At 45.9% G+C, this 26289-nt stretch overlaps 1 protein-coding gene across 12 annotated transcripts in view; it reads right to left on the bottom strand.

Annotated features, from left to right (window-relative positions):
• The window catches only part of MBNL3 (muscleblind like splicing regulator 3), a 93032-nt gene that overhangs the window by 21706 nt on the left and 45037 nt on the right, over positions 1-26289 (bottom strand). For all 12 annotated transcript variants that reach the window (XR_008451373.1, XR_008451372.1, XR_008451374.1 and 9 more), the window contains 3 exons: positions 12210-12374; positions 4242-4442; positions 2586-2822 (listed from right to left, as the gene is read on the bottom strand). Coding sequence is in view for 8 of the 12 variants with exons in the window: in XM_054075205.1 (XP_053931180.1) it covers positions 2586-2822; positions 4242-4442; positions 12210-12374 (603 nt within the window). In the remaining 4 variants the exon portion in view is untranslated. The remainder of the gene's footprint in view (positions 1-2585; positions 2823-4241; positions 4443-12209; positions 12375-26289) is intronic.

The raw sequence follows: 26289 nt of genomic DNA, 5'->3' as shown, positions 1-26289 counted from the left end.
TCACTGCCTCCAGAACACATTCAGGCTTCATCCAGGAGGCAAAGCGCAGACAGTTAATGGATGGTGTGTGGGGCACAGGACTGGCATGTCTGAACGCACACTACAACATTTCTGGCTGGGATGGGCAGTCTCCCCAGGCACTAACACAACAGACCAAGCGCAGAAGGCTTTCATGCAGACTAAGATGGTTACGTGCTAAGCGAGAAGGTGAAAGGTCCAAGTACCAGGTCAAAGGTTGCCTCGAGCGGTCGCTTCAGTGATCTGACAGCTGGCTGAGTCTTAATTAGCAGGCAGCGAGCACATGATGGCAATGGGCCGGGGAGAGGGGTCAAGCACAGTAACAAAAACAGCAAGCAGAGGTGTGTCAACAGAGAGCAACATTTTGGGGATGCGAAGAGAGGGAAAAAAAAAAAGAATGCATTATACAATACATTAAAAAGACGAGGCATGCACAACGTGTGGAGGCTGAGTAATTCCTTGGCCTAGCAGCTAGTCAGCTATTTTGCCTCGGTAAGTTTTAAAACTAATGTCATCACAGGACACATGCTTTAGAGCATCTCCACTGTGACTGGCACAGTGGGACAGGAGCACTCAGGGATTAGCACCTACAAGTGAACTTGCACCAGGGTTGAAGCCCTCATTCTGCAGCTACACACCACACAAAGGTCAGGAGGAGCGCTGGTGGTTAGCGAAGGACCATCAGTAAAGATGGGAGGTTCAAGCACATGCTGAACTGGGGACTGAGCCTGACCCAGTCCACCTGACTGTGCTGCACTGCCTTCTGCCAAGCAGGAGGAAAGCTACTACTTGTGCATGTTAAGTGACTGCAGGATTCCATTCCTCAGAAATATCTTCAGAATTTAGATTTGAAGTCATCTCAAATCTATTTTAGAAGGTACACACGTTTGCCTGGCATATGCTTTTTGATCCAATAAAACTGGGCACCATTCTTCCCTTTATTAAAGTCTTATTCTTCAACAGGTACAGTAAATGCATCAAACCTTGAAAAGTCAATGAATAATGTAAGCTGTTTTGGTAGCAGGGGTGATGCAACAAGCCATCAATAAATATTTTAAAGATCCTACTTAACAGCATACAAATAAGGTTAATTACATTTTTAAGAGAAGCCAGCAGCATGAATAAAACATGCACTGGCTTTGGTTAAGCAGCAGTGTCCTAGATAATTAGTGAAAAAGTAAAGATTCAATTGTAAAAAACAAGAGTTTCGTTTCAGAAGGTTCTTTTTCAACAGACCTGGGCTGTTGTTCAACAATAATAAAAAGAGAAGGAAATCTAATAAATAAATTTTGCAGGTCAAATAAATACTGCTGTATAAATTGATTCTTCAAATTACATTCCAGGTAATACTAATGCTACAAGGAGGGCAGTTGTTTAATTTCTAGAATCCTCCCAGTTTTGTATTACGTTTCACCATGAATGAAAAGCAACCTCTTTCACTCCCTTTTAAAAAAAACATATTTAGAAAAATCTCAGTACCCTTACTTCTAAATCTAAAAGGAGGCAAAGACCTTCACAGCATTAGTTATAAAATAAAAAATTCATGGAATGGGTGAGGTTGGAAGGTACCTCTGGAGATTATCTAGTCCACCACCCTGCTCAAAGTAGGGTCAGCTAGAGCAGCTTGCTCAGGACAGTGCTCAGGAAAGTTCTGAGTACCTCCAAGGAAGGTACAACCTGTTGCAGTGTTTGATCACCTTCACGGTAAATAAGTCTTTCCTTATGTTTAAATGGAATTTTTTACATATCCTTTTGTGCCCACTGCCTCTTGTCCTCTCACTGGGCACCACAGAGAAGAGTGTGTTCGTCTTCTTTACTTCCCCTACCAGAAATTTATATGCATGGGTAAGATCCCCAGGCTGAATGTCCCAGCTCTCTCACCTCTGGAATAAACAGAGGCCATTGAACTGAATTCAACCAAATGGCAAACGTTTACTCCAACGAGGAATTTGAGCTGTAAGCCTTCCTTGACTCATTTGTAGAATTGCAGGTATTAGAATCACAATTCAGATTAAAATGCAGGCAGGACCATCTCTAACAGGTTCAAAGTATCAAACAGGTCAGGAAATTATCCTTGGTTTGAGTCTTGTCCTTTCACTAAGCCTCGACAAAGGTACCAGGCACAAGTTTACTAATCCTGAACAACTGATATCTTACCTGCTTTTAAGTCAGTGCAAATTTTGCTACTGACTTCAACAGGCCAGGATCTCCCTGCAAAAGGAGATTATGAGATGGGCAGTCTTTACTTTCACTGTGTACTGAGGAAGCTAAACTAACACCTACGACTTAGCCAGGGTAGGTGATGCTTCCAGGTGCCGCTGTACTTGTGTTCATGTCACCTCATGATGTCATGTCAGAAAATCACTGCTGAGATGTACTGTGCCACTCAGGGCTTCATGCTATGGTGAGCAAGAGAAAGGATGAAGAGATGGGATTCAAACTGCACATGCTCTCAGCATTCTAGTCAGCCATTTACAAAGCACTCTATGCTTGTCCACAAATAACACATATGACACAAATGAAATCTCTTAGCAATGGAAATACAGCTCGGTAAGAGCTCTACTTACCATCGCAGCTGCAGCTGTCTGGTTCACCTGGTGTTGAGCTGCCTTGATTTTGGCTTGCAGGTGTGCAGGGGGATGAAAGTACTTGCATTTCTCCCTAGAGCATCGACCTTTGATGTAATCCATGCAAACTGTAACAGTATTTTCATTTGTGTCTATCATTGCAATATCTATAGGGTGAGCATAGCGGCAATCATTCTCACCACGTGTGCAATTTCCACGCTGAAACTCTCGACAAACCTTAAAAGAAAGTCATATTGTTGAGCAGAACATGAAGTTACTCTTCATTCAGTATTTTCAACAAAGAATATCAGTTCAGTTGGCAACATTAACTACGAGTATATTCTAAACCCATGCTCATCTTGGGTAGCAAACAGCCACAGGGGCAGCTGGTGCTACTCACAGCTGGTTCAGGGCATGAAAAAAACCGCAGCTACCAAGGCAAATTATCAAATGCAAGCAAAGTACAGAATTTCTGCAGAACAGAAAGTGACCCCAGGAAGTTAATATCATTTTGCCAAAACTTTTGAAACTCAGGATTCCTCCCCCTGCCTCTAAAGCTTAAACGCTAACAACTCTGCCATTCGTGTCTCAGCTGGATTATATATTTCTTATGGAGCATATTCTCGGGCAGGACATCTAATTCTAAACGTTGCATGCTGCAACAAGTACCTTTTCTTAAACATGAGGAGCTTCTTTCACATAAGTAGTCTCACTGCCCTCCACAATAAAATTCTGAACGTGGGATTGCATGACAGTGTGTTTAGTTACACTGCAAGTGTTCGTAAGGTGTTACCAAAATTCCTAGCTTTATAAAGATCTGGTGGATTCTCAAAAGTTATGAGCATTGAAACACCAAAAGCACGGAAAAAGGCTTCAAAAAATGGAACTGCAAGGTTTCTGAGGAACTAAGAGAAATTGTTGAGGACTACAGCTGGTGGTGTAGATCACGTAGCAGTGCACCATCAGACTGAGTGTGCGAAAGGCTAGACATCATGTGAGGGCGGAAGCAATCAGCAAGGCAATATCAAGTACATAACACAAAACAATGTGTTTTGAAATTACACCCTTCTCCACTACCTTCCTGTGTTATAATTTATACCTGCAGGGGCCCCTGAATTCAGGTCTTCAGCCATTATCTCCCGCAGAGCCTCTGCTTAAGGTTTGAAAGACATTTACAACTCCTCAAACGCTACACTAAGTCCCAGCATGACGAGCCAAGCGTGGGGGGGAGAGGAGATGTCTTTCCAGTGCCCCGTACCCAGCATTCCCAATAGTGTAATGCTTATAGCTTTCTGTAAAGGCTTCATAAGACCCTCTGACGACAAGGGAAGTGTCTGTTACTTCCAAAACATCTCCCACTCAACAGCAGAGCACCCATTCACATTTTTTAAGTGTGGCAGATCACACACAGGAAACAACAATCCTGACCCTGCTCTATCACCCACTGAAATTGGCAGTGTTACCAAATTTCCAGTGCCTTGCAAGGATTTGGGATCAGGCCCTGCAGGAGTGTAACTGCTCAAACAGAGAGCAGTAGCTCTGTGTTAGGAAAACTCTAATTAAACTCTGCACTGTGTCATCCTAGCAGAGAGCAACAGTTGGGCCCACATGCCCTGTTCATTCCCATCAGCAATATCATATCGGACGTCGAAATACCTCCAGTTTATCCGTACGCATCAGTTTCTGCCCAGCAGAGCCTCCTGGTACTGTAACAGTAGGATTTCCGGACACCAGGACAGGAGTATTTGGTAAAAGCTCTGCAGGAACCAAGCCCATTCCAGGAGAAACATGACTCAGGTAGGGACTAAAAGCCATCGTGGGGCTTGTTGCAAGCGAAGGAGTCACAGGAAATGTTGTCTGTGTATAGAGAAAGGAAAAACAAAACATGAGTTAAAAAGGTCTGTCTTGGAGCACCCATCAAAGCTTTGCAGCCTTTCAATCCTTTCAGACAGTTTGATTAGCAATATCAAAATGCTGTGCTCTCCAATCTATTCATTTATTGCCATTTTCTTGTGATCCATGAGTTTCTCCTGACGCACAGATTTGTGACTCACGCCAAACACAATGCATCTTTATTTGCTAGATCAAAGCATATTGATGATCTCTGTAGTTTAATGACACAATTAAGAATTTCATGCCAGCAATTATGGCAGGCCCAAATTAAACAGACTTCTCGTTCCCAAATAAGTGTCTCTGCTTCTGTATATGTACACTGTAACACTGTACAGAGACCTCAAGATATGCTGCAGCTTCAGGACCTCGAAACACCTAATTCCATTAGCTACATGGTTAAATTCACTATCAGCCTGCACTGAATTCCACGTTATCATGGCTACTGTGGCTCAGGTAGACAAACGGGATCGTTCAGAGTTAGGCGAGGCATCTTTGCTACAGAACACTTGAAGGTCCAGCATTCTGCACATCTGAGGTTTGTTTAACACTGTCGAAAGCCTTCAGGCAAAAACAATCTTGCAGGAGTATCCCAAGCCTATGCTCCATATGAATGGCAGCAAGAGGACACCAAACTCACTAGTGTTACAATGTGCCAGACTTCACAGCTCCGGCAAGAGTAGGCGGGTTGTGGGCTCAGAGGAGCCATGGACAGAGCACACCAGATGAGATGGCCCAGGTGGGCAAAGCACAAGGTCCAGGGCCCCAGCTATGCTGTGAGGGGCACTGTCCCCACGGGAAGACAGAACAAGGAACCATTAAGGTCTCAACTGCTCCTGATCCCTAAATCACACCCAGCAGGTCCTGCCAGCATGACAGAACTTCAGCGCAAGTGGCCAGAGCAGCTCCCTGGCCTGAACTGCTCCTGCAGTGCTGGTGTGGGAAAGGAGCTGCTGTTCTGCCAGGCAGGTGAGATCACACGAAGTTCCTAGGCAGGTGCTCAGTTTAAAGTCTGTAAATAGCCCCTATAGCCAGGGAGTTTGTGAGACTTTAAAGCACCAGATCTGAGGAGCGTTTGGGAATGAAACCAATTCCAGCTGATGAAAAATTCCACCTGCCTGCTCTGAAGACCAGAACCTGCAAGGCAGCACTCCTGCTCCCACAGCAGGGGCTCAAGCAACCCCCAGAGAAAGGATCCTGTGACTTGCAACTGTTATTTTCTAACCTCTGTCACCTGCTCCACTGTGAACTCTTGAGTTATAGTTAAGAGCTGCTCATTTTTGCAGGCGTACGTGATGTCATCCTCAATAGCTAAAACCTCTGCTCAGCAACAAATGCAAGTGTGCTTACAAAATCACCTGGGGCATTTTTTTGGCCACACACATCATCCCGTCCGTACTTTTACTTTTGCACCTCTAGTCCTGTGGGTTTATAAAAGAAACCACACATGGACGTTGCGTTTCTCGACAGCATCGTCATCCCAGTACTTTCATAAGGTAGGGAATATTTGGCCTGTTATGATCTGTGAGAAGCTAGCTCACAGCAACAGCAGGCAAGCTGTCCTAACCTGTATTTAACTTAATGATGCCCCCTTCCTAAGGTCAAAGTGACAGCAAGCAGCTCCTGAGCCAATGCGAAAGGGGACGACAAGTCACTGCCAGCAAAAGCCCCATTTTCTCCTCCACAACAAAGAGACAAGGCCTTCTGAATTACTAGCACTGGGTGCTTTACGTGTAGCAGAACCAAATAATCCTCTCCGGTAGGGATTTCCAATTTTCCTTCTTTTGAGTCTAAGTCAGGCCCCGCTTCAGCTGATGGGAGATTTGAACCATTAAATCCAGAGATCCTACAGTCCACAGCCCTTTATTAAATAATTTTCCTCTCTCTCAGTTCTCTGTGGCTCCCAGACATTTTACACCTTTTGCTGCCAGAAAAGCTCTTGAAGGATCTTCAAACGCTGTGATTCCCTGAACACTCTAGTGAGAAGGGAGCATCGTTAAGACTTTTATTTTGCGTGAGCACCAGTTATTACAGTGACATCTGCTGAACTACTGCCACCATTCGCACTGTAAATGCTGTTTTAAGGAGCTTCTCCAGCCTGGCCAGTCTGCACAGGGTTATGCCAATGCCCAACACACACTGTCAGCGCTTATTTTGTGTATGTGTAGTAGCCCAAATCTTGCAGCTGCATGGGGCTTGCACAATGCACTCAATACATGCGGAAGTCCTGGGTACCCTGACGGACTTCGCTCCAAAAATCTCAGGAGATCCTTTCAGGATATCCTTTCAGATCCTGTCTGGGCTAGAACACAAGCAAAAGTCAGCCCAAGGACCTAGCTGGTTTATGAGACGGGGGGCAGCTGTTCCTCCCGCTGCTCAAGTGGAGAATGCCAGGGCATTTGTGCAGCTACGGAGGAGGGCTTGCAACACCTCACACTGAGTGAATTCACCAGAAACCAATGGGAAGGGGTGTGGAACATTAGCAAAGAGATGATACACCAGCCCCTCCACTAAAGCCGTGACAAACTGGGAGGCAGGTCCTGCTCCCTGAAACACAGTCCCCATCTCTAAGGCTGTTCCCTCAAAGGCAGTCCCTCTCCTCACTGGGAAAAACTAGCAAGGGCTGAGGGATCTGAAGCCAAGCTGAAGAAAGCAGAGGAAGGACATCCATGAAGAGCAACTGATGATCTACCAGTGATCCTGGAGACATGCAGAGGGGTGCATGATGGGTTTTATTGCTGCTGGTGGTTGTTCAACCATTTCCAAGCCCTGGCATCTGCTGCTGCATTCTCAAGGTTTCATAACTGTTTCTTCTGCTCGCCTGAACTGTCTGCCTGGTGCTACTGACTGAGAGCGACAGCTCTGCTCCACACCCTGCCCGTGGGCAGGGAACTGACACTGAGCAGCCACAGAGGCATCTTCAGCGGATGCACAGAGAACAAGCAGATCTCACTCAAAACATTAAACCTGGAAGCACTGGGGTTTTTAAGTCTAAAGTGTGCCAAGCACACTGAAAACTGCTCCTTTGTAAGCTGGCATCAGGGAGCTCTCTATTTATTGTGGCTGATGAGGGGAAAAGATGGGCTGCACTCACTGCCAGCGCCGACTGCCTGTCTTGGATGGGGAAATCCAGCCTGGCTCATGCATCAGTACCAGTAATGACGATGCTGCCAGCCAAATTTCTCCTTCGTTTACATCTGTGCAGGTCCACCACACCAAGTCTGTCCTGAGGGAATTTGAATGAGTTTCTTCCTTGTAGCAGAACCCAACTGTAATTTTTACTCCAAAAAACAATGCTTTCTTCAACATGCCTCCCATCCACCTCTTGTGATTGCACCCAGCCAGGAGACCTGATAGATAAATATTACGACTGTACAGTAAAAAATAAAAGTCTCAGCTTAGTCACTGCTGTGCTCCAGGGCAAAACAGCTAGATTGAAAGTATCAACATTTACCCCTGCTGCCCCCCTCAAAGCTCTTGCAGATTCGGGAAATACAGGCCAGGTTTCCTTGCAAACTACCTTTTATTAATCATAGCACATGCACACACCACCAGTAACTCCTGAGCAGAGGGAAACGGGTTACAGTGCAGCAGCAGAGGCGTTCAGATCAGCAACAGCTCACAAGACTGGTTTACCGCATATTAAAATGCTTGTAAGAATAAAATAAAAGAAAGAAGTTGAAATGGCTGTTGTGAAAGCACATCTCTGGGGAGGGCTGCCCAGGCCTGTGACAGCTCTGAGTTCCTCACAGGTCCTGAGCACAGGAGCTGTTGGCTTCAAGGCGTGAGCAGAGAGAAGGGACTGTCCCAGGGAGAGGCATTTGTCACCAGCAGTGGTGACAGAACCTGGTACAGCTGATTTTGTTAACAAACTAGAAGTTGCATTCAATTTGCCTAGCAGAAATCATGCTAAAGCTAGAGAAGAAACACAGAACAGGTGTGAGGAGGAAGGCAGAGGAGTGGCTGGTGTTTTGTCAAACACAAGTGCTGTCTCAGCCAGGAAGTGTTGATTCTGAGTTTCCTCAGACCCTAAAAACGGAAAGCTTGAAAATGAAAGACCCAGTATAAATACAGAGGTGTTGATGGCCTGAAGGAGAGGAGACAGGTCGCTGCTAAGCAGCTACACACAGAAAGCACACACACAAAAGCAGCAGTTTTTGTTACAGTCTGGTGATAGAAATGTAGAAGATAAAGGACTTGCACTGACAAGGCTGAAGACCCTGATACTGGAAACAAAACTGACGCTGTTCAGAAAAAGAAAAAAACCTTTATTCCCCTCCAATGCAACTGCTTACGGCTGGCTGTAAAACCATCCCTCTAGCGTGAAGGCTGAGCACGCTGGATTGAACCCAACTGGCCAAAGCATCCAGCTACCCACCACCACAGATGCTCGTTTCCCCAGTCTGACCACAAAGACAGACTCCTAGCATAAAGGATCTCTCACTTGTGGGTTGCTGTAGAGTACAAGTCAGGTGTTAACGCCCCACAGCACTGTCTCTTGGCAGACACCAGCTCCTGGGTGCACCAGGATACGTGTGTTTATTCATTTTTAGTGTGCCTTTGACTTGAGGCTGAGATATAGATCAGATTTTTTGTTGTATGGAACAAACACAAAACACCTGTTGAAATCTGCTTTGGCAATTGTTCCATGCTCAGTGGCCAAGCAAGTTGGTCACCCTATGTTTAACCCCTTCCTCAGCACCAAGGGACGGCAGCAGGGTCCTGCTTGCCTCAGAAGGGGACACAGAGCTGGGCTGAAGTCTGTGTTGTCTTCAGGGGCACAGGTGTTGAGCTAGTCCTGGCTACAAGGCAAAAAAACAGCCCAGAGGGCTTCCAGCACAGCTCAACCAAAGCCAGCTGTCAAGGTGAATTTGGACTTTCAATAGTCAAAACAGTCAAGAGTCTTCCTGCTTAGCACCTACGTGGTTTCTTTAAGGTCTCTCTCAAACAAATACACCAGGCTGAGCAAACACCCTGCTACGTGCCCTTGCCTGACTCACTTTAAAGTGCTGTATGAAGCAGTCTGTTTAAAACTGCATCATGGGCACCAACTATTCATGTGATTCTCAGCTTTGCACGGACCATTAGTAGCCACACCAGAGAGCTCCCAGAGACTTCACGGAAATAAGCTCACATGAGCAACTGTTAATTCACACCTAGGAGTCCTCCACAAGCAGCACGCAGCTGACAGCCCACCTGGGACACTGCTCTTTTCTAAGCAGCACCTTCATTAAAAGCAGCACCCATCAGGGTCCTGGTTCTTGCTTCAACAGGAAGGTAGGCTCTTGCTTGGTGGTGTAAGAAGATCTGGCAGTGAACGTTTAGATGCAAAATCACAGACAGACATATTCAACGCCATTTCAGGAAGCATGGTGAAAAGTGGCTTCGTCAAGCGCTGGGTTATGTTGTTGGGTTTGTTGGTTTGGGTTGGTTATTTTTTTGACACAGTAGCTTTACTGGAAAAATGCACTTTAAAATCTCTAAGCCATTGTCTGGAGCTATTAAGCACGCTGTTCCAAATCTCATCTCTGGCAAGCATCTCAATTAAGCAGGCATCCCGTTGATCAGCTTTCTGATCACATGGGATTTGTTCTGCTGCTGCATCTGATATAATACTTTCTGCTTTGAAGAATCTCATGTGTAGCCAGAAGGAGGCCCCACCCTTCTCATTTAGAGAAAAGAATTCTCAAAGCCTACTTCCACTGGCAGCATCTTCAGGAAATCAAAGGCAGGTGAAAGAGCAATCTCTTGTTTGTCCTGAAATTGGTGTGGAGCAAGTCAGGCAGCAGGAATTAGACCAAGAGCTCGTTTATTATGAGCAAAGTGTGGGAAAGCAGGAAGGGTGCAGTCATTGCAGAAAAAAATCTTATTTTTCTTCTTTGTCCATGTCTCCCTCATGACACAATTTAGGAACCACAGACTTTTCTCATCAGATAAGGTTACCTTGGAAATGAGAGCACTAACCAGACACATCGACAGATTCAGTCTCAGAGGCAATTTAAACGACAGAAGTCAAATTGCAGGAGTGAACTGGACCTGCAAGACCGCAAAATGGGAAGATGGGAACTTTCCAAAGAGGAAATCCCAAAAATGTTTTGAATAGTCCGCCAATGACCATCCACTGTGAATTCCCCACAGAGGAAAACCCCAAACAGGAAAGGTTTGCTTTTGGTACAGGGATAGGAAACCAGTGCTACCATTTTGGGGGAATTTAGGATTTCCTTCTGATGTGCACGTAGTTTCAAATTCTACAAAAAGATGTGCAAAGATGATTGCAGATTAGAGCTTAAGGCTCAGAGCAACTAAAGATTTTTGATGTGGCCCAATTTCCCTCCTGCCTTACTTTTTCATCTTCAAATGGGAAGAATAAACAACTTTTCCCTTGCATTCATGGCAGGGTGAAGATAAAGCTGCTAACACACACATGATGACCAGAGTGAGGGTGAATGTGGAAAAGCCTTCAAGAGACAGGAGGAACACACCAGACTGAGGAAATGTGAAGAGATGCTGGCTAGCTTTCCCCAGTGAACCATATCTCCATCATGACCTCTTCCACCAAACAGCACAACAGACTCCAACAAGGAAGAACGCTTCACTGGTCTCTTGTGAGGACAAACCAGAGACACCTGAGCTTTTCAAAACTGGGGTGACAGATGCCAAGTCTGAAGTCTCAGTTGGGCAGAGAAACCAGGCACTGTAGGTGGGACACCAGGAGGCCAAGTGCAGGCTTGTTCACAGAATCGCCCATCTTCAGGCTGGAAGAGTCTCTCCGAGGGATCTAGCCAGATTTCCCACATGCCACAGCACAGGAAACCTCACCCAACAACTACACATTGAGTCCACATTGCCCAGGAAAGACCCCGACTTTAAATGGAGGATTCCTAATTAGGGTCTCGATTAAAAATATGCAGCTTGCTTAGTTAGCACCAAAGACCTGCTTCAAGGCCTTTGACATTTCTTAAAATATACACAGCGACAGACTCAAACTCAGCTGACAAATATCACCCAACCAACAGAGACAAGCCATCCTCTTCCTGACCTAACAGGGTTCTCCAGCCTGAAAGCCTGTTTTAATCAATAGGTTACAACAGGGATAGGCAGTGAAGGCTTCTCTGAACTACCTGCTCTGCAAACACCCATCTCCCACAGGCTTCCCTGCCTACCTGAAGAGAAGCAAATCTTTCCTGCTATTAGCATAAAAGAGAACTACTGTGAAACACAAGTGATGGGGCAGAGACATTAGCACAACTCTCTGCTGGGACAATGGTGATGAAATGGGTCTCCATTCGCAGGCAAGCCTTACAAGCTGGATAAGATTCATCTTCCCCAATTTTAGCCCAGCAATGCAATGTGTTCAGTCCAAGGGAGTCAGCTGGCCTCTCGCCACAGCATGGAAGAATGCCAGCTGCTTCACCCCACTATAAAATAGTTATCCAAAATAGGATCTGTTGGAATTAAACCGCTCAGGACTTCTGGGATGTGCACAAATCACCAGGTCAAAAATCTACCCACCATTATAACCCTTCCACTTCATGCCCTGCCCACAGCTCCTTAGCTACCAGAAGAAAGCTTACAAGAAGATGTGGAGGTAGCATCTGACATCTGTCTGGAAGTGCTGCCCAACCCCATGCAGCATCAACGACCGCCTGAGCAAAAGCAGAAGGCTGGGGCCTCCATAAGCAAACAGGAGAAAAACGTGGAGCAGTGTGAACCTGATCCACTGCTGTAACTCACAATGGGCTGTAGCTGCGCGCCTGGTAGCATGAACTGCATTTGCTGAGCAAACATGGCTGCGGCTGTCTTCTGCTGGATCAGGTTGTTGCGTCCATTTATTTCAAGTTGTGTTTTCAAGTGTGGGGGAGGGTGGAGATATTTGCAGTTCTCTCGGGTACACCGGCCCTAAAAAACAGAATCAAACAGCATTTCAGTGAATGTAACACTCATGGCAGCCAGGGAAATTTAATTAAGGATTGTTTGGGTTACTGGAACAACACAGTCATGGAGGAGGAGGTAGTTTGGTAGCTACTGTGCCGCTTTTGTAATTTTTCTATAGCAGTGCAATACTTAGTGAAGAGAAGAAGTAACATGACTTCTCCTGCCGTAACATTAACCAAACACTATCACGCTAAACTCAGAAGTTAAGCTTCCTGATGCTAAAATGATTGTTGTAAAAGAAAATAATGTAACATAAATAGCAGTACTTTCAGGAGCTTGTGGCAGCAGTTCCAGAAACAACAACAAAAAATTCCCATTTGCTTGCGTGGGTTTGTTTCTCCCCTCCCTCCCAACACCAGACCACTTAATTGGCCCTGACAACCAGACAGCGAGAAGCAAAACCGTCTCCATCAGTTCCCCAGCTGTGCTGGGTAAAACATTATGAGCACAACTTAGTAGAGCAGCACCTCTGATCCTGACTACGCGTGTACCGAGATGCTGAGAACTAGTAGTCACAGGAGGAAGAATTGAAACAATTTCTTCTTTGTGCTTTCATTTGTTAAAAGCCACAATATTTTTCATCACTGACTACTTCCTCCCCAGTAAACATAAGCACTAGGGAAGCCAGTGGCTCCTAAAAAGCAGTGTTACTGATATTACAGATCACCTCAAATTAATGGAGACTCACTTTTCTAACACATCTATAAACTCTGCCTTGCTTTAAATAGTGTTTGCAGGCAGACAAAGTGAAGATAAACACCAACAGTACACTGAACACAGAAAGCTAGTTAGAAATTTCATCATTAAGATGAAATAGTTCCAGAAATATTGGAGTTTTCCCCCCTCTTTCTCTGCGTATTCCCTCCTCAAGAAATGGAGGCATACAGAATAGAAGAAACATTTATGAAACTTTGTGTAAATCCTATAAATAACTTATGGTGAGGCAGTAATTATTCTGTAGCCATTCAGAAACTAAGAAAACAAGGCCAGGCCGGGGGACCGCAGAGCTGGTGCATGACAGATAACTGTTCCTGTAGCCAACGAAGGAGTAAGATCTCCAGTTACCCAGCCTGTCCCCGGCACTCTCAACAAGGGCTGGATACTGAGTTCTCAGTCTCAATGTAATTATGTTTGCTTTCAAAACAGGGGCGCATTGAGTGACCCCACATACCTGCTCCTCTCAGCAGGACTGCACGCAGCAGAGCCATAACCCCATAACTGGGGCCACCTGGGTACACCCATGGCATATCACTGCACCCAGGATGCTTCTCTGCAGATTTTTAAGACGCATTTCTGCCTGTACAAGCGTAAGGGTGGAGTCACCGGACAGTGTGGGCACCACTGCATGAAGCCATCACTGTGATCCATGCCAGGGGCTTCTTTTGAACCCTCAGCCAGGGTCCTCAGCATGGAGAGAGAGGCAGGTCACTGGAGAGCAGCTGAAAATCTGCAAATTTTGTGTGTGCTTTCCTCTGCCCCCTTTCCTGCCAAGGGTAACAGCTTCACTGGGGAAAGGACCGTGGAGCCTGCCTGCAGCACGTAAAGGGGCTGTATGATGGAGCATCAGGAGAAAGAGTTTTCTCTCATCTGCTCCAAGGAGATCAGAAAGTTAAACAAAACTCCTGCCTTCCTGTTGCTATTTAGAGGCAAATAATTAAATGCAAGAAGTGATGAGCTAAACCATCTGGGACAGGAAAAAACACCCCCAAGCTTCAGCAGCATGCCTCTGTGGAGTGAAACTCTCTGCCCTGCTCCTAGAAGGGTCCAGTGCCTCCCAACAACCTAAGTCAAAAAAAAAGAGACTTTTTAATGATATGTTTTTTTGCTTCCCAGCAATCCAACAGCACCAGATCCCCAGCAGCGAGTTAACTGCTCACAGGCCCCAAGGACATGAACCTTCATCACCAGACACTTTTGTACATCTGTGTAATGTGAGGGTAAAATGGCACCAGGCAGCTGGCTGGTGCTTACACAACCCAGCACTACTACAAGGGAAATAACTGCATTAATCTGGAAGGAGACTCATCAGCACTAGGTAGGCTTGGGTCATTCTTCTCACGACATCTTTCCAGCTGCACAGGACCAGGTCCTTTCCATCACCTGGGACCGAAGAAGAGTCCAGCATTCAGGCTCAGAGAGTAATCTGCAGCTTCCCATCTCCACAGCTTCTGTGGGGCTGCTCGAGTTGCTGCAGGTCAGGAGCAGACCCCGCAGAGCAGTGGGACGGCCAAGTAGCTGCTCTATTCTGAGCTGCAGACTTCCAGAGCTTACACATCAGCCTCAGAAATTGCTCCTGGTTGAAACTTGGCACAAGTGCTTTGGGTTGGGAAAACACTATTTTCTACCAAATTTGGAGTAAATCTGTTTAGATGTTTCTACACTGCAGGAATGGAGAAGATGAAAAAAAGAGCTCCTGCTTTTTGTAAACAATACTTACATGGCCTTCTTCAACTTGAAAAGGACTTTGCTTTTCCAATTGAAATTTTGCATGTCATTGATACCAGCCACCCTAGCTTGGTGTGAAGCTTTGTTCTACTTTTTTCTCAAAACACAGTTTGTTTAATTCCAACAGGGGGTTCTACAAACAGAATGTTTTTATTACCAACAAAAAAAAAGAAAGCCAATACAGCACAAGGCCTTGATCCTGCAGACAGAGCTGTGAACAGAAACCAGTGCCCATGGAGTGCTACTGGTTCCAATGAGGGCATGTTTTTGCAAGGAGCTGAGAGCTGCGCAGACGCTGCTGCAGAGCAAAGGCTGTGACGTGCCACACGGCTGTCAGTCAGGCCTTCCAGGACTCCAAGAAAACTAAATGAATCACCGCTGCACTCGGATTCAAACTCACACCTTCCTCCTTGCCACCATTTGGATCCTGAGCATCAACCACTGTGTTTCACCAGGATGGGTTAGAAGCCACAGCTGAGACAAGTTGTCCTCTCCAGCACCACAGTAGGTTCTTCACCTCTCGGACAATGCATTTTAGGAACTGATGATGTGACTCACAGTGACACAAAATGTTCCCAGTTTAGACATCCAGCTATGAACCAGCTTTCAAGATATCTTACTCTAAAGCAATGGGCACCTCTAGTATCCTCTGAGCTCCAACACTGGCAGGGGTGAGCCCTTCTACACTTCCAGAACAACGCCCACAGTTCTCAGTACTTCTCAGCAATACATACACTCTTCCAGACCAATTTTCAGCTCTACTAAAGCTGCCAGAAGGACAAAGGAATTGCCATTATTCACCTCTGAGGACCAGATGCAACACAGCAGGGAAAACAACAGGGAACTGGTAACAAATCTGCTGCATGGATACAGGGTTGGGGACAAATGAGGACAATTCCATCTCATACCTGGGTGGCCTAGGCGTACAACATGAGGAAATTCAACACAAGAGGTCTCAGTATCAGGCCTCTAAATTTCACCTGAGCATCTTTACACTAAAGGACACTGTTTTGCTGCAGTGACTAGCTGTGGCTCCAGCACACTGAAAGCTCAGCACAGGGCAGTCCCAGTGCCCAACACAGAGACCGACTGAGACACTCTCCAAGCTCAAGCACTGCACCATAAAGCACCATCCTAGCAGTTGCAGTGGGTCACAGCATGTGCCAGGAAGGACTGACTTGTGTCAGCAAGCGGCATGCTGAGCCTGCTGGGATCAGTGCAGCCCTCCTGTTGTAATTGGAGGATTTTGTTGCTGTTAACTTAGCCTGAGTATTGACTGCAGGGAAGGTGCATTCCCAACCTGTCCCGGATGGCACATGAGCTTACAGCCAGGGAATCACCACCCAGCAACAGACTCTGCTGGTGGCCTTGGTAACATGCTAAATATAACTGTATTTTCTGGCTCCCTGCAAAGTGGAAGGAGTCTCAGGGACCATATTTGTCAGCTTCTTTGCCAACTACAGCCAGGAGGGAAAAGCATATGGACTGCACTTCCCCAGGCTTGAAAAATGGATATCAAAAATAAATCATTAAAAGATTTTGTAAGAGTATCTTCTCCCCCTTTCTTCCCACACACTCCCCCACCCTTACAGTAGGCTGCTGGCATGTGATTGACTCTTGTGTTGCCAACTTAAGTCATGCTGTGATGGCGCATGCTGTAAATGGCTGGCATCTGACACTAGCTAACATGACAGCAGCTTGCAGTGCAACAAAGACAGCTGTTTCGAGTGCAGCACACTTAAATCCAGTAGAACAACCTGCATTATACCTTGCTGTTTGGAGTCTGCTGGGCTGCACCTTGTCATCTGCATCCTAGCTTGAAGAAACACACATAAGAGCATGGTGGGTACTGCACCAAGCTGGATGGATCTACCCTAAGCTTGCTGCACAAATTCTTTACTTGTTGGCTGCTGAAGAGAGCTGAACTGTGCTGCAGAAACAAGGCTTCCAGCACAAACTCAAGGCTTGCTCACATTCACACCACTAATGCAGTTTGTTACAGTTTCTTTAATCCTGAACATCAGCGTGGGGCTCCAGAGGAGAACCATATTTCTGGTTTTAATGACTGCACTGTATGTCCTGTCAATCACCAGCAGTTCTCATGCGAAAAATCTCTAAGCTAAAGTTGCTTTCCACACAGCAGAGCCTGCAGTAGGCTTGTGCCCTGACTGTGCTGCCTTTTCCACAGATACTGATGACATGTGCAATGACTGACAGCAAAAAGAATGAAAAGAGACCAGGCACAGAAGGATTTCCATGTTTTGCACAAAACGAAGCACCAAAACACAGCTTGTCTACATAACTTTTCCCTGCATGAAGCAGCAGATTTCCACCCCCCCTAAGAGGAACTCAGTGGGGAGGCACATTCAGAGATGTGCTGGCCCTGCTTACTCAGTGCCTGTCGCTTCAGTGCTGAGGCACGAAACACTCTCTGCTTTCCATCCCACTCAGCACATGCACACACAGGCCTTCTCCTGGCTGGGGATCCTCACTCCCACCAGAGCCTTGCATGGCTTTCATATATGCAGTACAACCTCAGTCACCATGCTGTCTAGCCCTGCCTTTGGAGGGCAGACAGAGACCAGGCTGCAGAACTGCCCACAAAGCCTGAATTTTCAATGCAGCAGTGGAAGGCAGAAAGAAGTGAGCTTTGGGCTTCATCCCTGTGTCCATGCAGCAAAGCTAAGAACATATACTGAGCAGCACGTGCTGCTCCAGGTCTACCCTTACTGCCATCTGCTCTCTATGAAAAGAGAAAGACTGGGACACAGAGTCAGTATCCGGTAATACTTAAGCCTAAATTCTTCACCCACCCCATGGGGACTTGCAGCTTCAAAAGTTACCCTCCCAGGAAAGCAAACAGTCAAGGTGTTGGGAACAGAGTCCATTTACCACCCTAATTCAAGTGCTTGGTGCTCACTTCAGTTTGTCCAGCAATTTGCTCCAGGGCTGAGCAACTGGCACACTGGCTGGACTGTGTGGCCATCCTGCCATCTCCAATGCTGCAACACATCCCCCTTCCTGCACAGGCAGAGAGCTGTGCTGGAGGGAAGAAGTAAGAAGGCTGTCCATCTCACTGCTGGAGTAAACACCTTCCCCTTGGCAAACAACATCAAATAGCATGGAAATAGCATGTTTTCAACAGGGAAACAAAGGAGGCTGGAGCCGACAAGTCAGACTGATCATTAGCGAGTGTTACCTCTCACAAATAGGTGTTCACACAGCCAAGCTGTCACTCGCCGCAGTTCAAAGCCTAGTTCTGTACATACCTTATCTACAATTCTTTTCTACGGGCTAATGAAATGTTAAAAGTTATGCTGCCAACCGAGTCAGTAAAAAGTACAACCTTGCAATCTCCCTTGAACATTGACCCTGGCACAGTGTATCAGATAACTTCTGCTTAATAGCAACACTTTTCTCCTCGCAGTGCTGGAACAGCTCACAGTTACAGAGAGGTTTTAAAGTGTAATTGCATACAAAGCACTCCTCGACCATGTTCTCATGGAAGGCAGTTAGGCCACCCACAAGGATCCTAAAAAGCAGGTCTAGAAGGACATAGAGAAGTGACACATCAACCCTCAGCCTACACAGATCAACTTCCCCTATTTTCTTTATACCTATTATTTGTGTGTTTCCCAGATAAGAGACTCCCAACACATCATTCTCCCTGCAGCTGTAAAGCTTTTCCTGATTCTCAACTGCAGTCTTGATCCTCCTGCAACCAAAGCTTAAAACTTGTCTTACCCCAGAGGGCCAGAACAGGAATTATCCCCTTCCTCTTTGAGGAACAGCCCATACTTAAAAGGCTGCAGTCACATCTACCTCCCCTCCTCAAACCTCTCTGCTCTAGACTACGCAAACCATGCACTCTCAATTTGGTGAGCAGGGTCTCCAAGCTGTTCACCAGGCTGTTCCCCCAGCCAGCCTGCACCCCTGCCAATGCACATGCGTGCACAGGGCACTGCGCTGCAGCTAACCACTCACCAGTGCAGTAAGGGAGATTTTGTCCACATGCCTTGCCGATGACACTGCTGCTTATACATTCCTGCATGACATTTTCTTTCCTTTTAACATTCACTCTCAACTAGCTTTTTCCAGAACTACTGCCTACCCAGATACGCTGCATCCTGTATCATACACCCAACTCTCTTTAATTTCTGACTGCTTTTATTGGACTCAAACCCTTTTTCAAGGACTATTTTTCCAACCTGTCAAGATTATCTGCAACTCCACATCTACTTCTCTAAAACGTCTGTTGTTCCTCCCAACACAGGGCACCCTACCAATTTAACCAGTGTACTCTCTCTATTCCATCACTCAAGTCATCAGAACAAACTAAAACTGAACAGTCTTCCCAAGCACATCCTTCCAGACTGCCACTAAACTCCGTTTTCCAAGCCACCGCGTGCTGTCACATTAAAGTTTCCCCTATGCTTTCTTCCCTGTCTTGTTTGGAAAATGATTTGTGCCACACTAATGCCAGCAACTCCACCATCGCTATCTCTCCGAAACAACCCATCTCAAAGGCTTTCCAGTTCAACTGCTTTTTCTGTTCTTCTCTGGACACCTGCAGGGATGCTGGAGTTAGTGCTCTGCATCCCTCCTGTGCCAGCACTCCTACTTGCCATCAAGCATGCATTTGTACACAGTGTTGGGTACAAAGCCACCGGTGGTCTGAAGTTACTTGTAACAGCAATAAAAAGAATGCAGCACAGCTAGCTGCTGACATTTTTCAACTGCAGCTGTAACACCCATTTACAGAGAGCCGAAAGACTGCTGTTATGGTGGGGATCCAGCTGTGAAGAGATCATAGCTGAAAAGAAAACGCAAAATGTATCTTCTAGTTAGCATTACCAGATGGTAATCAGCCTCAAAGGGAAAAGAAGCAATGCAGACTTCCCATCATACAGAAGTTTCAATTTCAGTGTATGTGGATAAAAACGCTAGAGTTAAGGTTAATCTGGTAGCTTCCAGATAGGGATGAGATAGACTCTGTGAAATCAATGTTCTAGCTAGGAATGAGTATGGTTCATGAATTCATAATTTGCTGGAAATAGGATTCTTACAGCCCATAAACCACAGTTTTGCAACGTCACTAAGATGAGCTTCACCCAACTTCTTTGCACTTCTGACCTCTGGGTCCAAAGAGCTACTCCTCTGACCCTGCGCAGACAGATGAGAAGAAAACTGCTAAAAACACCCCAGGAGTTATTTTGGCCTAAGTCAGTTTTCTTGCAGTCACTCAAGAAACCTCTTCAGATATGATACTGTTCTGAACGATGCTCCGATCCGCAGCAGCGTGTCAGCTCCAACCCTGGGCTGCTCAGGCAAACAGGGTCATGTCTTTCATCACGGTACAGAGGACAAGAATTAAACCTGCCTTTTCACAGAGCTTCAGTGGAAAAACCTGAATATCTATTGCAAGCTCCCAGGGCCACGAACGCTTCTAGCACTCTCTCGGCAGCTCCAGCTTGTCACTGAAACAGCAACTGAATTTCATGGCTTCAATGAATGTCAGGTCAAGCCCTTTCTGAACAAGCCTAGACTTGATTTTGACTGAAACGAGTGAACCTTCACGTTTTGCATGATTTCAAATGAAAGCAGGTGCCATTCAGCTGTTACGACAAGAGTTTTGGGTCCTTTTGAACTGAGCTCAAAGCAAAGCTCAGTAGTATGTGCAAGTGCAAGGCAGCGAGAAAACCCTCAGAGCAAACCAAGCAGACGTCCTGCCTTCACCCTGCTCATGGGAGGCTCGTGCATTATGCACAGTCCCAGTCTGCTCAGTTCTCCACTCCCTACAGTTATGGAGGAGAGCCAACCAATAGGTAAACAAGTAACTGTAGGCATCTGGGCTTAGAAAAAAAGTAAATTCCTCTGCAACTTAAAAAAGCAGGTCAGACAAACACAGCCACCACAGTCCAGGTAGGGTCTAACTTGCTTCATGTCCAGTGAGAGTGGAAAAATGCAGAAGGAGTGGGAAGCAGAGACAGAAATTCCTGTTTCTAGGACATCAGTGCTGTTCTTCAGCCTCCCCCTTTCACCCATGTGACTGCTTTGCTGGGATATTTTTGCTTTGCAGAGAGAGAGAAGGACGGACAGGAGGAAGAAAAATGTCAGCATCATTTTTGCAAATGTATTCGAGTGCAGACAAAAGCTGCCAACAGCCAGCTGAGGGGACTGCTGAACAAACTGCCAAAGACCTGTAACACCTCCATCTCCTTGTCACCTGGCCTTTGTCTATGAAAGCCAACCTCTGTAAGAGGCACAAACCAGGGCAGAAGAGGCTGTGCTCTGGCATGCCACTGGCTCAGGGGAATATGCTGTGCTGAAGCCCTTTCCTCCACCACAGGACTGAGAAAGAAGCTGCCCCTTGCCACGACGCGCACACCCACTGTGGCACACAGCCAGGCTGACGGGGCTTTGGCCATCCACCTATCAAACAGCTGGACAGGCCTCCATCTATAGGCATGATGTGAGGAACAGCAGCACCCTGCTCAAAGCAGGGAACATGCTTCCCATCATGTGGCACAAACGGCGTAAGCAGCTGACCAGTTCCACCAGTACAGCAGAAAAACAGCAGTATATTGAGCACATCACATTGCATCGCTCACACCAGCGTAAGAGAGATATAATCATACAAAATGCTGGGAACAAACAGATGCACAGCATGGACAAATCCTCTGCAGATGTCAGTCCTTTCAAACAGTGTGTATAAAACAGTAAAGCACTTGGACAGGGGGCTTCTCAAGATCAGATGCACTCTGCTGGGATTCAAACACACCTATTTAGGACTCACTTACAAAGTCTGCAGCCTCAAAACGCTTGTCAAGCTTGTTTTTGTAACACAGCTCAAACCGGGGCAGGAGAGGTAAATAAAGAGACAGCAGCGTTTCAACATCCTCATCTCCCTTTTTGGTATCACCTTAACCAGTGACAGTTACTCACAGCTGTTGCCAAGAGCTTCAAACCACTGAACTCAGTAGGCAAAGGCAACTCCATACAGAAAGGATGGCTTGTTAGCACGGCGCTCGAGTATTTAAACAAGTACCATCACCCCACTATTTTTTTTAAATTTTAATTAGAAGCAGAGAGGGGGGAGTATGAAACTCCTGTGTGCGAGTAGACTCTAAGCAGTTAGAGGCACCAGTCTGAACTCCCAAATCCTCATTCACCTGGCAATTAGGGAAGCCGAGAGCTGCTGTGAGTGAAGTTTTACTTTTGCACACTGCTGAATACAGCAATGTTCTGCTAAATTTCCCCAGGACAGCACAAAGAGATCGTGGCTGTCCTGCTGTCACGCAGGATTTTCATTCCAGGCTGTTTGTTATACTTGAAGGTTCTTAGAAACTCAGAGCAGTTACTTTGTTGGGGAAAAGCCCTGTAGCTCCTTCATTATATTTTTACATCTTGACAACTCTTTCCAGCTCTGTTCTCCTGCCAAGCTCTCTTCATTCAGGCCAATGGTATGCTCTGCTATGCTCAATGAAAAACGTGTATTGATTTTAACATTTTTGGTTTGTGGAACATTTTTGCTTGCTCCAAGCAACGAACAATGTTTACCAAATCCAAGAAATATACATTAAAAGAGTAAAGCACTGTCACAGTATATTTTTTTATGAGCTATAGAGATACAGAGCAGAAAAACACGTTCATCTGAGAGATTACTACTTGCAATGAACAGCAATCTCATTCCACAAAAGAGAGGAATAAAGACTTCAAGCTCTTTTCTTTTGCGTCCATCGATATATTTTGATCAGGCTACATTCTGTGAACTGCATCAGTCTGTTACAGCCACATATCTGAAATGAGGTTAAAGCAGCACAGAAATATCATCAATTTAGAGTTCTGAACTGATCATTTTTAATGTCTTCCAAGTATTATTCCACTACCCTCCCAGGTTCAGGAATGTTAAATGCACAATAGAATAGTTTTCTTCAATACAGTATCAAATACAGGCTCTCTTCAAATGAAATAAGCTTTCACAGACAGCCCTGGCCACAGACCTGCTCAAGCAACTGATCAGTAACAATTACTAAGGAAGGTATTTAGTGCCCAGTAAAGAGAGCAAGTTTAGGAGCATGTTTAGCCCAGGGATCACTGCATGTATTTAAAGCAGGATGTAAAGCAGGTGACACCCTGCAACATTAATATTCCTGGAGGTGAATGTTTCAATGTGGGACTATCTGTAAGAAAAGAAATCAATTCTACCTGGAAGATAAAAACATTAGCATGTCATTGATTTTTCTTCTCTACTACATGGCAAAAAAACCATACCAGCTTCTGCAACAAAACCGCACAAGTTCTATATTAAAAACCACCACAAAACCACACAGAAAAATAAACAAAACTTATAATACATCTCCCACCTTTTATCTCCCTCAGTTCTGTCCCTTTCGATTGCTATTACACCAGCCCAGCTTTTGAAAATATCAAGTGTAGCTTCTCTTGTCCCTTAAACCACTTTTTCATTGCAAATCCCATAATCCAATTCTACAACTTTCACCGGCTGATTGAATCTGTCAAGGTCATATGGAAAGTTGATGCTTCTGACCTTCCTCTACCTACAGTGTCTGTTGAATATTACAATTGCAGCAGGCAAACCACACGTAGACAGAACCAACCAAAGTACATTAAAGCCCAGGAGAATAAATGTTAAAGCACCGTGTTCATGAATACAAATATCAGACGCGTGACCACCTCCAGCAGCCTCGCTCCTTGAGTTTACACAAGGGAGAAGGCAAACAGGGAAGCGCAGAGCTTGCTAACTAAGTGTCCGACCCAAATCCTTCCTCCTGTCCTGCAGAGGGCAAAGCCATGCTCAGAAAACCTTGTTCTCAGTGTGTTTTGGAAACCAAAATGAAGCTGCAGATAAAGAGGTTTGTGGGTGGCTGGGTTTGCTTTGGTGGTTTGGCTTTTTTTTTTTTTAAACTTGGCAGAATATAACAATTTACCAACTGAGGATTAGCCCAATTTTTGTTTGTGTTGTTGCTTTGCTCAGAAAGCAACAGCTTAATGGGCACAAATAAATTCCTGGTTTTCAAAAAATAATGAAAAAACTTACAAAAAATTACTTCCATGTGGACTGACAAGTCCCAGGGAGAATCTTCAACAGAGAAAGAAAAATTCTGCAGGATGTGCTTCAGCCTCAGCTCCTGAGGGGCTGTCTGGGGGTAAGGCACGAGCACGATGAGCGGGGAGGGATGCTGAGGACTCCTTCTGGGGCACACCATGGCACTGCCAGCCTGGCTTTCTGCCCTTCGGCTGGAAACACAACAGATATCATAACAGGACATGATAGTCCCTCTGTGTGTTAGGTGATGCCACTGAGGAGGTGACTGCAGGGGAGCAGGCAAATGCAGTGGAAGATGATGCCCAGCTGCCACCGCAAGCCAAGATTTGCTTCCAGATGTCCGCCAGATCCCAGGGGTCTGACGTTCCAAGGCAGACAACACTTTTCTGCTCTTGGCTGAGATCTGACCTACAGAAGAACAGCAGAGAGCAAAGCCAAACCCCCCTGCCCTTCGCTCTGATGGCTGCCCACTGATGTCCCCAGCTCCTCTGCTACTCTCACTCCTCTCTATCCCTTGTTTGATTCCCTTCACTGCTTCCCACTCATCTCTTCCCTGCAGCACATCGAAGCCCATCCCTCCAGCCACATTCTCCACAGTGGTGCCTCTCTGGCTACAGTTAGGTCCACGAAAGACCAAGCTGTGGCTTTATGCTCCTGTTTCAGCCAGATGCCCCAAGTAGGTTTGTGCACAGCACTCCACCTTCCCTTTGTTCCAGGTTAGTGGAGAAGATACCAGACCACCAGGAGAAGGGCTGACCAAGTGCCACCAATGCCACGTGCTCTCGCCCATCTCCAAGCAAGGACCTCAAATCTTTCCAGCCCTGGCCAGGCCTCAGATTTCACACTCATGGTATAATGAACTTGCTGCTGATCAGAGGATTAAAGGTGCAGATACAAAAGGCACCTTCAGGAGGTCCTCTTGCAGCCTACTAAGCACAGCAGCACAAGACCACGCAATGCACATGGGCCCTGGCTTCCAAAGAGGGAACCCAGACCAAGCAACATTGAATCACAGCCTTCCATCAGGGAGACAGCATGTCTTAGAGAAAAAGGAAGGAAGAAAAACAAAGAAAAAAAAATCAAACAAAAAGTAAAAGAAAGCCCGCCTTGCCCTAGGCAAATATTCTACCTCGGTTAGCTTCTGCAGACTGATCTATTTTAGCATGTCGCTTATTACAGCCGGTAACGTATGCACATTTAAGTCACAAAGGGGATTTTTCTTTTAAGAAAACACCTTCAGAACTGCTCTTCAAGAAGCGCCTGGCACAAGAAAACAGATATGTGACTGATCTTTGCTACCATCTCAAGTGAAAGGGAGGTTAAGGCAGGGTAAGTGTTTGCTTAGATTTGGGCCCATGGAGCAGTGCAGTAAGCTGCACAGGCAACAGGACAGCCCTTGTTCCATGGGGGTAAAAATGATGGGCTGGCAATGCCCAAGATCGCGCACTGCCATCTTTACGGGTAAATGGAGAATTTTGCAGAGTTCTGCACTAAAACTGCAAGCAGTGAGACATATTTAACTACAATTCACACACACCAGAGTCACAGGTACCACAGCGGCAGCCAGCCTTTAGGGATGGGATGCCAAATTCTGTGCCAGTATCTGAAAATATGTTAATCTATGATGAACTTATTAAAACAGCCTCTATTTGTCCCAATAACAGAAGTCCTTGCAGACCAGCCTTTTGTCAAGTCTCACAAGGAACAGGTCTGTGCAGATTCACACCATCTTGCTCAAGCAAAGCATCCTCACTGCGCACACTCAAGTAATAAACCCTTCCCAGGACAAAAGTCAACATGGAGCCTGCAAGGCTGAAAAAGGCTTTCTGCTCACCCTGCACTCCTTGCTACAGACCCAGAACTGAGAGCCACTATGTGATGCAGAGCTCAAAGACCCCAAAATCTAGAAACAGCTCTGCTTTCTCCACACAATGCCACGAATGGGAACTAACAGAAAATGCATCTTGTAGAAACCATGATTTCAGATGCTTAAAGGTTAATTCCCTATAGCCGTTGATTAGATCTGTTCCCTCTCCTGTAACAAGAGCTGTAGGACAGGACACCAAAAAGGTTGCACAGCCTTATTAGGTACATATATCCAGTTTCTCCTGCAGGATGCAACTTTTGCCCTGTCAGAAATCCTGACCTAAATTCTCCTGAGTGGCACTAGTATGAGTGCCAGAACAGCTAAGAAAGGAATGTGTCGTGTGTGTGTACACTGTTTCTGTTTGTCCGTCTGTCCCAGCAGACCAACAGGAATGGAACTGATCACGGCTTTCATTTCATTTGCTTAGGTTTTCAGAGTCTGTGTTTTTAATAACTGCATGATTCACTTATTTAGGTTTGAGAGCACAAGAGAAAAAC

Source organism: Cuculus canorus, chromosome 10, assembly GCF_017976375.1.
Source record: "Cuculus canorus isolate bCucCan1 chromosome 10, bCucCan1.pri, whole genome shotgun sequence".
Taxonomy (NCBI): Eukaryota; Metazoa; Chordata; class Aves; order Cuculiformes; family Cuculidae; genus Cuculus; species Cuculus canorus.
This window is presented reverse-complemented; position numbering and strand designations above follow the sequence as displayed.